Genomic DNA, 14,574 nt, shown 5'->3' on the forward strand with positions numbered 1-14,574 from the left:
TCTTTTCAACAGAGATCGAAAGGCATTCTTCTGGGTGTGGTCGGCACAGATGTCCCAGTGAAAGAACTTCTGAAGACCATCCCCAAATACAAGGTAATGCATCACGTAATTAATAGTCAAGGGCCAGATGCACAAGATAATTTCACAACCTGCCATAGTGACAAGGAAAACACGAAGGAAAGGGGCCCTTCTACTGTGTTTCTAGAGGGCTCTGCTTTGTTTTGTTTTGTTTTGTTTCGTTTTGTTAGAATAGTAATAGTCCAGGCAGGTCTGATTAGGTCTACATGTGCCTACCCAGGTTTGTGTGAGTCTGTGGAAATCTACACAAGTCTGTGCAGTTCTCCACAGGTCTTACATCTCTGATGGTTTTCTAAGCCAATCTTGACTCACCCCAATCTGAGGACCCTCTAAAATCTGTTACTTCTTAACAGGAACCCAGTGAGGCACAAAGAAAAGGGGTCTCTGACCCTCAACTACGTATTCCCTTTATCTTGGAAGGTGATGGGGTACAAATTAATATTCCTTTCCTAATGCTGCATTAAACCTATGGCACTAAGGGAGTTGTAAGTTTGTTTTAAATTCTGGGGATAGTTGAGAGGGTGGAGTAGGTAATTTTGGAACAAAGAGATTAGGGCAGGCCTTGGTAGGCCACTGCCTTGGGAGTTCAGAACAACATGGAAAAGAAACACTAGATGGAAAGGGCTCAGAAAAGGGTGGGGCGGGGGGTGGATATGCTAGAACCAGCTCTGCGTGTGAGGCCAGCCCTGCCTCGGGAGAGAGGGTCATGCTTTCCCCCTTACCTGGCTATATTCCCAGCACTCTGTTCCCAGAACTACTCTTTGGTTTATTTAGTTCTTCCACATTTGGGGAAAGAGGGGCTCTAATGGGTCATCCCAGTGCCACCCGCAGCCCAACGTCTTTCCATGAGAACAAGCATCCCAAGCTCCACATGATTTCCCAGAGGTCCGCGGATTGGATCTGCCCTGTCTGGGGCAGGCAGGCACACACAGTGACAGACTGCACTGCCACCTAGGCTGGGTGCAGGAGGTGGCAAGTTGCTATGAAGGGGACATGGTGGCAGTAACCATTTTGTGGTCCATAGGGATGATATTACTTGGTATTTATGTTCTTTGGCTGCTATGGTTAAATAAGCACCTTAACGAAATTAGAGCAATGGACATGCCAGGAGCCTGGTTTCCATCCAAGTCAAGTTCACACTCCACTACCTTTAGAGCAGTGTTGTCCCAGCTTCAGCCTTTTGCTTCCCACCATCGTAACACATTGTCTTTTCTTTGTGCCACCTGCACAATTACTGAACAGATCTTTTTAAATTTCATTTGACTGGCACTTTTTCTTAATTATCTCTTCTAACCTCAGCCTGAACAGCCACATGTGAAGTCGTAAATTGAGATATGGTCATTATATTTTTCTGATACATAGGTTAGCCAGGGGAGTAACATGACCAGGTTTTCCTTTTAAAAAGATGGCCCAGAGAGTCCTTGAACCCCATGCAGAAAACTCTCACCTGTTCCCTAGTGGGGGCTCCCCAGAAAAGCAAATCAAGAGGTGAGAAGAGGAAGGTCGCCTTAAGCCCTATCCCAGTGCTATGGAACTGCCCAAGAGTCGTCTCTGTGTATGCATGCATGGGAGTGCAGGGGGGCAGAAAGCAGCCCCTGCTCCTTGTCCTAGGAGGAGTTCATGGACTGACATGGTTCCCCTGACTGCACAAGGGTTGAAACCATACCTGTCCCCTCTTCCCCCAACACGAAGCAGACCAGCTCGCCCATCTCCATCTCTGGCCCACTCACAGACTGACGAGGGTTCTTTTTGTTCCCATCTGGAGGGAGGCAAGCTCCTTTGGGCTGGGAATCTGAGATTCTTGGCTAACTGGAAGGGCCCCCTCCCTTTCCACCTCATTCCCTGATGTGCTGAGCCTGCCTCACCACAGTTGTGAGAGGCCCTTCTTCCTGGGCCTTGGCAGGAAGAGGCAGTGGTTAGTGCTCTGGAAGCAGATACATGTGGAGTTCAGCTCCATCACTGAGGAGCTGGGTATGGACAACTCTCTCAAATCCTTAGTTCCTCTCTGTCCAATGGTGATAACAATAGAACCTGCTTGTAGACTTGTGTGAAGCATTGACCACTGTCATCAGTCAGGAGCAATGGTAACACACTAGTCAAGAGGACAGGTTTGACCCCCAGCCCCTGGTACCTGCAGCCCTCTTCCACAGGGGATACTGCTTGCAGAGAGCTGTTGACACCTTTCCTACCCCAGATTCTGACACCTGTGGCTTCACATCCACTGGTCCTTTGCTAACCCAGAATGCCCAACAGAACGATGGGTTAGCTGAACAGTGGGCTAGGCAGCCACATGCTGGGATCCTCAGCCACCTTTGAAAATGGGGTTTTCCCAGAATTTTGAAAGACACGGGGAAAGGCTTATGATACAAGGTCATGTGTGTTAGGCAAGATTCTTAAGTTTGACTACAAGGATAGGTCCACCTTTTGACAGAGGGCCAGGGTAAGAGCAAGAGAACAGATCACCAGGCATCACAGGAAACCCTTATCCAAGCAAGTCAGCTAAATGGATGACTGCAGCCAAATTGATCAGGTCACCCCTCAGAGGGCTGGATGCAAAGTGACAGGTGCAGAAAACACCTATTTAAAAAAGCACCATTTTGTGGTACAAAATGGGATGTCTCAAGGTATAATATTAGCAGATAACATTTGCCCAGTACTCGGTGCTGTGCAAAGAACATTACCCCCATCATGTTGTGAAACCTTCCTCAGGTAAGTGCAGTGCTGTTGTATCCATTCTACTCATAAGGAAACTCAGGTTTGCAGGGCTTATGTTCACAGAGCTCAGGGCTACATAAGTAGGAAGTGGTGAGTGTGATTTGAGCCTAGACCCACATTCTTAGAGCAGATCTAAGCCATTCACATACTACTTCATATACTCTCTGCACCATTATTTACTTAATACTTGACTTGTAAATCAGCCTGAAACTTTCTTCACTTAACTAAATTTTGATAGGAAACACATCATTTCTAAAAAGAAAAACCAGTGTCAATTTGCATTATAGAAGATAATTGTAAAAAAAATTATAAAAACAAAATAATAGTATTAAATAATTGATTGATTCCAAGGTTCTGAACTTGAAGTCTGTTCTCTCTTTTTCTTTGAAGTTAGTATTAAAGGCAAATGTTAAAGATATACTAATGGAAAGTTTTTTTTTGATATAATTAGAAGGATGGAAGAAATTTTTAAAAGGACTGACTCTTACTAGTGGTTCTGGCTATAAAGTTTAACACAGGCCCTGTATGCCACCTAAAATCATCTCGCTCTACACTGTTTTTCCTAAGGAAGCAGAATAGGCCATGGGAAAATGATGGAGGGCTGAGGAGTGAGGACCATAGGGGAGTGTTCAGACTTGGGGTATGTATCCCTGCCTCCTAGGGCTCCCCTTAGCCCTGGACATCAGCGCCATCACCACCCTCCATAAGCCCATGCTGCACCCTCACCTGTTGGCCCAGGCTTCTCAGAGAACCCAGAAGGTTAAGTTCTTCCCAGCACTTCCTAGCTGGTCCTTAGCAATGCTCCACTCCTAGAAGAGGAAACTTCTTTAAACAAGCAAGGCATGTCTCTTCCCATATGCTAATTCCATTTAGGTGATCAAATTAGAAAGCTACCTTCATGATAAGAGGAAATGAACTCTAATCTAAAATCAGGCTTACAAAAGGTGGCCTCCTTAACAAAAGAACTTTCCTGATTGGGTTTACTGAGATGACAAAAGTCTTCCTACTGTCACCCTGGAGCCCTGACAACCAGGTTCATTCAACAACAAGGCTTTTACAGTTGAAGTTAAGTTTCCAGAGCATGATAGGACATCTGGTTGATCCAAACTCACATAAGCACATGTTGGAAACAGTATAGCTGCCCGAGATGGAAACTCAGGGGATTAGGGAGGTATTTGAGGCCCCTAAAGATAGTGGACTTTACTTTTATTGAAATCCCCAGACTTAGGTGCCCAGAATTGCTGGCTTACTGTTTAAGAAAGGGCATCCCACCTTCCTTACCACTCTTAATCCTCTTGCACCATATAAGAAGATGTAGAAGCCCATATATAGGGCCACTATTTAATATATGCCCAGTAAATCAAGAAAGTGTGAACATATAGGAACTGATAACAATTACCCTGTGAGTCTGTTTCTCAAAGCTTCCTCTACTAGGCAATGTACTAAGCTCTTTATAGCATATCGCACTTAATAATAGGTAGACACTGCTATTACCCTTGGCTAAAGAAACAGAGGCTCAGAAGGTTTAAATATCTCACCAAGTCTCACAACTAGCAATCCAAACTTTTAGCCTTTATTACCCTAGAGCCATTAGGAACAGTAAAGGACAATAATAGTAATAGTTTAAATAATAGTTAAAATATTAAAAATAATATTAGTAGCTAAAATAATACAATAAAGCATTCATTGAACTTTTTACTGTGTGTTTGGTATGGTAAAAGTGCTTTATATCCACTATTCCCACTGAATCCTTATTACACTCCCATGAAGTGGGTACCACTTGGCCCCGTTTTTAGATGAGGATATGTGAAATAACTTTCTCAGTATAACTCAGCTAGTAAAAGATAAATGAAACAAAGTATAATAAGGGGATAGAGGAAGATCAGCTACAGAAAATTAACCAGCAGTGTCTGAAATACAGGCACTTCTGTTTTAGGCTTTTCCTAAGGTCTGGGAACGAGAGACCCAGCTATGACATACCTTAATCTAAGTTATCCTTCCTCTGGTTCCCCCAAGAGCCTTGGGAAAAAGGTGTGCATGGCAGGCAGAGTGAGCCATGGTTGAACATGGCTCTCTCATCTAGGAGAGGAGAGCTCCAGGGAGCAGAGTGCAAATTACACCTTTTTCTCTTGATTAACACCTTGTAAAGACGAGTCTGCTCTTGGGGTTTTCCCAGAAGATAGAATTCTTTTTTTTCCCTTAGCTTCATAGATTTTCCCACAAGCAATCGGACTTCCTGTACTTTTTATTAAGAATTCCAGACATCCCAGCAATAATTTCCGGACACCACAGCCCCTGTTAATGTAATGAGCCATTTTATAATTGGGTTCACTTCATTAGCCCAAAGTCTCTGCACTTGGAAGGGAAGCACCTCCTTCCCCGGGCTGTTGGATCTTGAGGCTCCTGGCCTCCAGAAGAGTATGATTCAGGACGAGGGCCCCTTTGGCAGCCCCAAGTGCTGGAAGGCCTTGTGTCCCATCTGTTCTCTTATTACTCCACGGGACTGCACATTAGAATGGACAGGAAGACTGGTTCTATTTCAGATGAAACAAAAATTAGAGATTTCATCTGTATATTGATTTGGGACCCAAAACAAATGTTGGACATTGCCATACACAAGTTTAAGGTTTCTGAGAGACTCATCCACAGAATGTGTTTTGAGATTTGCTCAGTTTCTGTTCTTACATCTACATTAGGTTATATCCATATGCCATCAACCAACCAACAAAACATTCTGATGTTGTTTTCTCAGACTGTTCTCCTGGGAAGGATGTTAACCAGATAGTTTCTGAATGTCAGAAGACTTTCTCAGGTACAGGCTTGAGGAGGACTGACTATGTACCTCCGATAGCAAATCAGCTTCTACTTTTCAGCTCATGTTCAATATTTACTTTAGCTCAAACTTTAAAGATGAACTAGGTAATATTTGGGTAAAGTAGTGAATGTCTTAAATACATGCAAACCTTAACTGGAGCACCTGTCATGTGTTAGACATTATGCTAGAGACTGGAGAAGTCAGAAATGAGTGAGATGATTCCTTCCCCACAAAGAGCCCATTCTTATGGGGGAGGTGCTGCCTTATCTAGAACAAGGCAGAGGAAAGAAAGACAACCAGCTAGGGTTGAGAAGCAGGCAGAAAAGTAAGTGTAGCATTTTCATGTATTAGGGTGAAGGTAATAATGGAAAAAATTCTCAGGGTTTTATGGAGACATGGTATGGAAAGGACGGTGCAACAGGAGAGACCTTTTATAGGAGAAGATCCTGAGGCTGAGCTCATAGCATGGGTGAGAATTAGCTCAGGGGAGGTGGGAAGGAGCAGTGCTCTGGGCAGCTCACACTGTGTGAGTAAAAGTCTGAGTGGGAGAAAACAACTGCAGGGGTGGTGGTGTCGCTGTCATGTGCCCTTGAGAGGCAATGAGTGAAAGAAGGCAGTGCTGGGTAACTAGGTAGGGGCCAGACCCCAGGGAGACTTGATGGCTGGGCCCATGGATTTTATCTTATACATGAAAGAGGTCTTTAGTGGGTTTTACAAAGGGGAGCAACAGAGTCAGAGTTACCTTTGACTTTGATTAATCTGAAGGATGACTTTGTTGGGGCCAAGCTTTGAGGCAGGAAGAGCAGGTAGGACCATTATGGCAATCTGTTATATTAAATCTACATGAATGGTAGGGTGGGGAAGCAGAGTTGAATCTGAGTGATTTCTGGAGGAAAAATTAGTAATTACTTAGGTCAAGAAGTTGGGGATGAAACAGAAAAAGGAGTTTGCAGCTTGGGAGTCTGGGTGGTTGGTGGTGCCACCAACTGAGAGAGAGCAGGAAGAGCAGCGCTAAGGGAAAGAGCCACCATGCTGGACTGGGTGAGTCTGGGGCGCCCGTGGGATGTCCAGGCAGGGATGGCCGACACACACTTGGATACTGGGATCTGCCGCTGAGGGGAGAGGCCAAGGCCGGAGCACAGATCTGGAGATCAACAGCATCCAGGTGGTTAATGAATCGTGTTGGGGGAGAGAGAGCTAAAGCAGACAAGGGACACTGGGGACAGAAACGTAGGGAAAATGAATGCTTCCATGGTGGGTGGAGGATGAGTGTCCTGTGAAAGGGAGGAGACCCGGGAGTGTGGGTCCTGGCAGCTGAGGGACTAGAGAGTGTCAAGGAGGAGGGGGCAGTCGGCTAATACAACCAGGAAGAGAGAGAGCTTTCTATGGAGTTTGGCAGTTAGGAGGCCACTGGCAACTGTAAAGAAAGGAGTTCTGGTGGCATCTTGGTAGGCGAGGGGTCACAGCAGAGGCAGACTCTAGTAGGGTCGGGCATGAGTGAGCAACAAGGAAGTAGAGATGGCAGTTGAACAGTGAGTAGAGGACATTGTGTCGGAAGGTCAGCTCAGTCTCTGCATCCCAGGGAGGAAGTGGAGAGTTTAGGATAGCTTTGTAGGATCTGCACTCAATTCAGTTTCTTTTGTTTCCCTCCTTCCTCCTTTTCTGCTTTCTCCTTTCTCTACCCCTCTTCCCTCCATCCCAGCCACCCCTCCATAACCACATGGTATGACCTTGGCTGTCACAGAACTTATATTCTGGCAGGGAGACAGGCATTAAATAATTAAAGGCCTTGACCGATGCCTTGATTACTTATAGTCAACCTCACAAATAATTGATTATTATCATTTTGACACAAGAAAAGTAGAGGGCATTAGGGGGGCATATGCATGGAGTTTTACCTTCTTTTGAGTATTACTTCCTACAAGCAAACCAAGAAGTGAAGGAATGTAAATTAGAAGGCACTGAATGTATTAGTTGACTATAAAATATTATTTGTTTGGTCTCATTGTTTGAATTTCCAACCAAATAACCACTTTTACCTTTAATGGAAAAAGTCAAACTCTCTGAGTCTTTTTTGACCCCTGCAGTCCATATTAAACTGGGACATAAATAAAGGTAATTAATGCAGTGCTGACTGTGTCTGATATTTTTTCCAAGAGACAAGATGAAAGAGACGATATACATCTCAGAGGATAGCTGGTTTATCTTTCACAGCATAATGAAATACACTTTTATCATTAGAATCAAGTAGAATCTTATTAAGACTTGCTTTGCAAGGTAACTCCAGAAGAAAATGCCTGTTGCCCTTGACTACCATGTGCATATTTACTTTATGTAATGCAAGGAAAACTTTTAATTTCTGGTGTTAAATTCTCTGAAGTTAATTTCACATCACCTTGACGTTAAGCTAACAAGCAGACAGGGTCATTCTTGGTTTGTAAACTCTGTTGTCTGGATCATTTAATAGTATCATATTCAAGAATGTGAGCAGCAGAGAATTTCCAAGAAAAGTAACAGTGAGGGCTCAGAACTATGAAATAACTCGTTGGAAAAAAACAGAGGATTTCTTTTTCTTCTCCCCTTTCACTGCTCTGGCAAAAGTGGGTTACATTTTCTTTCTTCAGAGAGAGAGATCAGTATGGGTTCTATGCCAGAGGCCATTTTAATACATGAATGATTTGTAGGTAAATTTATTGTAGCCAATGGGTGCAGTCAACTGTGTAATAGAAATATTGTCAAAAAGCTGGGATTATTATTTAAATAAGTGCAGTGTTAAATTTGATTACATACTTTTTAAAGCTAGTAAAACATTTCATTGCTCTCAAACTATTTCCCATAGTCCCATTTAGTCAGAAAACATAAATTAAGTGAGGCTCTGCATAGAAAATTACCCAGGCTTTGTGTCGATGGAAGCATGCATGGAAAAGCTTGGCAGCCTCACAATTTAAAGACGAAAGGATATAAAAAGGGTTGGCAGGCTCCTATATAGGCTGGTGGGGACACTTTTATCCTTGAAGAATTATGGAAAATGACTGCCTAGGAGAGTGCATGCTTGCGATGGCCCCTAGGGGTGTGGAATTGTAGGGAGCCGAGATGTGCCTCAGAGGGAGGCCCCTCTTGCCTTATCTCAGGTAGAGAGACGACACCCAGGTTGACAGAATTCTGTTCACTTGGACATAGGGTCTCCAGAAACATTAGCCACTTGCTTTTTAAAAACTATAATTGTTTTTGTTTTAAATAAATCAGAGTAAGGGTTTTGGATGCCAGCGTGGGTCTGTGACATTTTAAATTGTGCTATTTGCTGAGCTTATTCTGTGACAGGTCTTCATTTCCACCAAATGTCAAGGATCAGCGCCTTGCATTCATTTTAATGAAATATTGTACTGATAAGGGTTATGAATGCCAAGTTTAAGCTGCAAATTACTAAATGTCGGGCTGCTTTCTGCTTTGTGAATTCACCAGGGAGCAAGCTAATGAAGGTTTCTTTCTCACTTCTTCTTACAGTTAGGGATTCACGGCTATGCCTTTGCAATCACAAATAATGGATATATCCTGACGCATCCAGAACTCAGACCACTGGTAAGAGACATACTTATTTCTGTGTTTATCCCTTTATGATTTTAAAAGATTTTCTTCAGTTCTACAGTAATTACACTTTGCAGTTTTCACTTGAAACGCTCAATTCATAATACCGTCTCTAAAATGTTGTTTTAATAGTTTATAACTAGCATTTTGACATAAAATATGTAAATAATGTAGGGTAAATATATTTACTATTATGATTTTGTATATAAATCCATATATATCTATATGTACTTATATATTTATTTCACATCTGCCAATATATGGAAAAATTTTAAACTCTGGACAGCTTGAAACCTATCATAATAGATTCCTTTATATAGCAAATGGTCTCTAACACTTCAGTCTGAGACCAACTTATTGAAAGTTACATTTGATACAACAGATTAGATCCAAGATCCCTGGAAATTTATTCTGATGGGATTTGCCCCCAAAATACATTACCCAAGCCTAGTGCCTGCTGCCTTGAAGGTATTCAACAGTACCTTTTGTGTTTAATTGAAACAGTTGAGATTTTCTCCTTGTCCTGCCTAAGCTGTATCCAGTAGCATAGTTTGGTGAGCTGACGTGTAAACCATTTTCTTTCAGCATCGTTTTCACTCTCTCTGAAGTGAGTGGGGTTAGGTCAAATCCAGGACAGCCCAGAATATCACGGTCCATTCTGATCCCTGGGGAGAGGCTGCCTGGAGCACTGTGTTGAGGAGGATTCTGAAGGGCAGCCAGGCTTGTCAGATAGGAGGCCCTGGTCCACTGTGGACTCTGGAGGGGCACAGGCAGTGAGTGCACCACATGTTTGCCATCCCTGGACTAGTTATAATGTGTTGAAAAAAGGACATCCCTTTCGGTCTGTGGTTAGCTAATTTTAAAGAAGATATAAAAGTATAAAGAGTAATATAGTAAACTCTGCTTTTGAATGTTAAGAAAGTGTAGTTCATTTCCTATAGCTATACACACACACACGCACGCACGCACGCACATCCACCCCACATGTCTTTTTCCCTTTCATCAAAATTAGAAAATAGCAGCAGTGCCTGCTATGCAAATGTTTATTGGTGAAACATCGTGGGGACCAGTTTGGTTCTCGCTTGAATCATTGTTTAGAAAAAGTCCATGTTTTAGCTCCATCATCATCCAACTTTGGTCTAATTGCCCTGGTATTAATGGAGTCATGGCCACATCATGTGGATCCCATATGCATGCTTCAGGATGGGACTTAAGGTAATACCTGACTTCAACAATCTTTTTATCAAAAAAGGGTTGAGTTAACTGGTTAGCTAATTCCAAACGTAACTCAGAATCATTGAAAAGTCTGATTGAAAAAGCTACTAACTTTTTAAGGATATTTAAGTCTAAAAACATATTTAAGTTTAAAAAGCTTAACGCATTACCCATTTCTAAGCCTTCCAGTTGGGGTTGCCTGTTGGTGGGTGGTAGGAGTTATGTATTTGGTGTGGCTGAGTATGGGCTCCTAGTGCTTATTTATTCCAAGTTGGAGTGGATCAGAGTAAATGAAACAATCAAACCTGGATCTTCCGCTAGTGAATGAATTAACTTTCTATGTATCAGCTTTTAAAGAAGGAACAAAATGGAACCAGATGTCAGAAGTCACCAAGGTACCTTTCCTTTCTCTATAGCAATGGAAATGAGCAGCTCCCATCTGCACAGTCAACTCACGAAGTCTTTCTGGTCTTTTATATCTCCTGGTCATGCAGCAAATGGTCTGTTTGCAAATAATCCATCTCATGCACTTTCCAGAGCTGTGGCCACTGAGAGGGCAGCCAAAAGGCTCTTATAAAAACAGGCCAACCAGTCAACACTGATCATCTCCTGACAGTGCAAATACTCACAAATACAAGTCATTTCTGTTCTTCTCACTGTTGAAACATTGCACTGAATGATTTCACTGGAAATGGTAGCTAGGGTCAAATTCCCATAAATGGGGTGACCCAAGCAAATGCTGCACATCTCACTTGTGAGAACCCAAGCCCAAACCAGATGAAGTATTTTGCAATTGATCCATGATAAGAACATAAGGAGTGGCCAGGTCAGTGAGCCATCTATCCCATCTATCAGTCTGTGACCCTGAGGCCCTGACATATTTAGAAGAGGTTTGGCGTGATGCCCACCATTGAGGATTACATGAACTAACCCATATGAATGTGATCAGTAGTGAGTGTTGACCCTGCCTTGAGTTTTGCATTTTCTTACTGGGAAAAAGACAGCGGTGAAGTGGAAGGAATTCCACTTCAGCAGTACACAAGTTGTCCTTGATTCCTGGTCCTACCATATCCCAGCTGTGTGACTTTGGGCAAGTCACACAGCCTCTCTGAGCATCATTTTCTCTTGTAATCTTGCCATAACCAATGTATATAATATTACTGGTTGTCAGTGTAAATGGGATAATGCAAGTAAAGAGCCTTGTGTGACAAAACAGGCCCCAGGACATTTTGCGGACAGTGGCGGTTATACGGCACCCTGTTTGTGTTTTATTGATTTTATTGAACTATGCCTGGCTGCTGTAAGGGTTGGGAGGACATGGTGGTGGTGGATGCTTGGGGGTGGGGGTGGTTTTAAAGAACACTTTTTATTATTCAGTTGGTTCAGATTATTATGATAAACATTGGTGAGGGATTGTATACACACACAAACAAGTGAATAGATACAGAGTCCTTGGAATCATGCAGTCTGCATGCAGTTCTACTTTGAACCTGGTATCAACTTAGTCTGTGCAACCTCAGCTAAGCCTGTTTATGCCTGCTGTCTCTCCCCCTCCCTCTATCTCTCTGTATCTGTCTGTCTCTCTCTCTCTCACACACACACACACATACACACACACCCTCAATTTTCTGGGCCAACTCTGAGCTAGAAGACAAGCAGACAGTAGCTACACTGGGATGTTCTGTGTGAGCCCTACTACGTGAGGAAACTGAAGGGTTTTGTTGTTGTTGCTATTGTTGTCTGTTTGTTTTCAGAGTAGCAATAAGGATATACTAGCAGCTGCAGTAACTGAAGAATGACAGTTAAGAATCAATCCACATGGGGGGAATAACCCCAGCTCTGGCACATACAAGTGGTTTGTTTCTCTCTGTCTTGTTCATGTGAGCAACAGAAGCAGAACGCTTCATCCCTCCTTCTCCCTCACCACCAGCCACTCAGCACAGAGGAGGAACTCAGGAGGGGAATGGATGAAGGGATCCTCCAAAGCCACTGTTCGCTTTTCTCTTACTTTGGGTCCTTCGGGATAATGTAATTGGCGTGCTTCCCCCAGAAACCCGGTGTCTGCACCAGATGTAAATGCACCGGGTCAGACCCTCACGCACGGCTGGGGAGAGCCAGCCGCCAGCAGCTTCCTTGGCCAGCTCGGGCAGGGAATCCTCACTCCAACCTGATTGGCCTTCTCCAAGCCCAGCCATATAATCGAATCCTTGTTACAAATGGTTGCTCCCCTCGGTTCTGGCCAAGGCTGCTAGCTTAGCACGGTGGGTGCGAGTGGGAGGTTGTGGCCAGTGCAGAGGATGGAGCAGACTCACTTAAAATAACTCCTGTTCCCTCTCCATCTGCCACTGAGATTGTTTCTACCCCTGCAGGCAGAGGAAAGAAGTGGGTTTCATGAAGCACAATACCAATATTTTTCTTATTTGTCCAATAAAATTTTCCCCCCAAACTTAATATTTGGCTTGATTTTATCCAGTATTTTCTTTCATCTTGTATGATTTGGGTGTGAATCATGAAGTATCTCCAAAAACAGCTCAGATGTAGGAGCCTTACTCAGCAGACTGGCTTTGGTTTAATTGGCAAAGCTGCTCAAGTAAGACTTTTCTGTTGATACGTGGGCTCTCTGTAGTCTTTGTCCAAGTGTTTCTCAGCCACTCTGTCCTTGCCACCTGCTTGTGACTTCTGGTAGACTAACTGATGTTGATTCAACAAACATTAACCCGGTTCCCGGTGTGCTGGGTCCCGTGTGTTAGACTGGGGGCTGATGGAGCTATCTTAACGTGGGCTGGGGGCCATATCACGGGTGGGGAATAGGACAGTAGCACAGCAAAAAGGATTCAAGTCAGACCTTGAGGAACGCTTTTTTAGTAGTTATTAAACATCTGGAAGTTTTTTCTTGTTCTCTGCCCCTCTTTAACATTCAGGTTAAGACTATTTCAAAGCATAGTTACTTAGAGTTACTGTCTAAATTGATTCTTCTTGCACTTTATTCTTCCCATGTCTCTGAGAGCTTTATGGATTTTTCTTAAAATGTGGAGCCCCTAATATCTCTTTTTCTTTTGCCCTACAGAGCATTGAGGGAGATAAGACTAGGAAGGGACCACCTTTGCCATGATCTTATTTTCTTTGAGATTTTGGTAATCCATGTGCCCCTCGGTTTTAGAAGAAAGGGACATCTGAGTTGATTGCCTTTCCCAAGGAGGCCTGGAATGTGGGCCTAGTCAAACCACCAAGAGAACACAAAGAAGGCTCCCTTCCAGCAGCCACAGCACAGGCAAGCCTCCACAGAGGAGCCTGGGGCAGGCAAAATCTAGGACTCACTTCCACGAAACCCACGTTGACATTTGCCAAAAGCTGTTTGCTCTGTATCTTCAAGCCCAGAAGATGAGGAAGGATGCTGAAGGGTTTCTATTCTGGATGAAAATTAGCCAGTCACATGGGCCACTGGGTGTAGTGGTGGATGAGATGGAAGTTGGGAACGATGGAGAGAAATCTTCATTCCTTCCCTCAACGTTTGCTAGATGGCCACCATGTTCTAGGGCTGAGCAAGCTGCTTGGAGTGGTTGCAGAGAAGTGCCCCACCTCAGAGAACTCAAAATCAAATAGAATGGATGCGATTTTATATGTAGGGTGTAAGAGTAACCATAGACACAACTAGGGAAGATGCATTTTGTATTTGTTATTGTTGTTGTTGGTCTTAGTCATATTTTTCACATTCGTTGATTCCTTTTTGTGTGGCAGACACTGTTCAAAGTGTTTTAAGTTCTTAAGGCTTTTAATCATTAACTAGTTTAATAGCAAGCCTAGGATGCTGGAGTAGTAGAAAGGCCCAGAGGCTCAAGGGAGGGGTGTGCATGACGGCAGGCCTGGGTGGAAGGTGGGTCTAGAAGGCAGCCTGAAGTCAGATTGTAGACAACTGGGGGTGCCAGGCTGAGGAGCTGGGGTTCTCCATGAGGCAGTGCATATCCCCATGTTACAAACAAGGTGAGACACCAAGTGATAAGGTGGTAAAATGACTAGAAAGAGCCAGAACCAGGAGCCCCCAGATCAGTTTGGATGTGCTAAATTCACTGTGCTGCGTTGGTTGGTTCTTCAAGAAATGGGAGGCAGAGTGGCTGGAGGATGGAGTGACCGAGAAGCCTGGTCTTTGCAGCCACATGGATGAATAA

General features: G+C 43.6%; 1 protein-coding gene across 2 annotated transcripts in view; it reads left to right on the forward strand.

The window, feature by feature from the left end:
• The window catches only part of CACNA2D3 (calcium voltage-gated channel auxiliary subunit alpha2delta 3), an 800,023-nt gene that overhangs the window by 574,766 nt on the left and 210,683 nt on the right, over window positions 1-14,574 (forward strand). For both annotated transcript variants that reach the window (XR_014251113.1, XM_082414438.1), the window contains 2 exons: window positions 13-93; window positions 9,113-9,187. Coding sequence is in view for 1 of the 2 variants with exons in the window: in XM_082414438.1 (XP_082270564.1) it covers window positions 13-93; window positions 9,113-9,187 (156 nt within the window). In the remaining variant the exon portion in view is untranslated. The remainder of the gene's footprint in view (window positions 1-12; window positions 94-9,112; window positions 9,188-14,574) is intronic.

Source organism: Balaenoptera physalus (genome assembly GCF_965194825.1).
Source record: "Balaenoptera physalus genome assembly, chromosome: 11".
NCBI classification, from domain to species: Eukaryota; Metazoa; Chordata; class Mammalia; order Artiodactyla; family Balaenopteridae; genus Balaenoptera; species Balaenoptera physalus.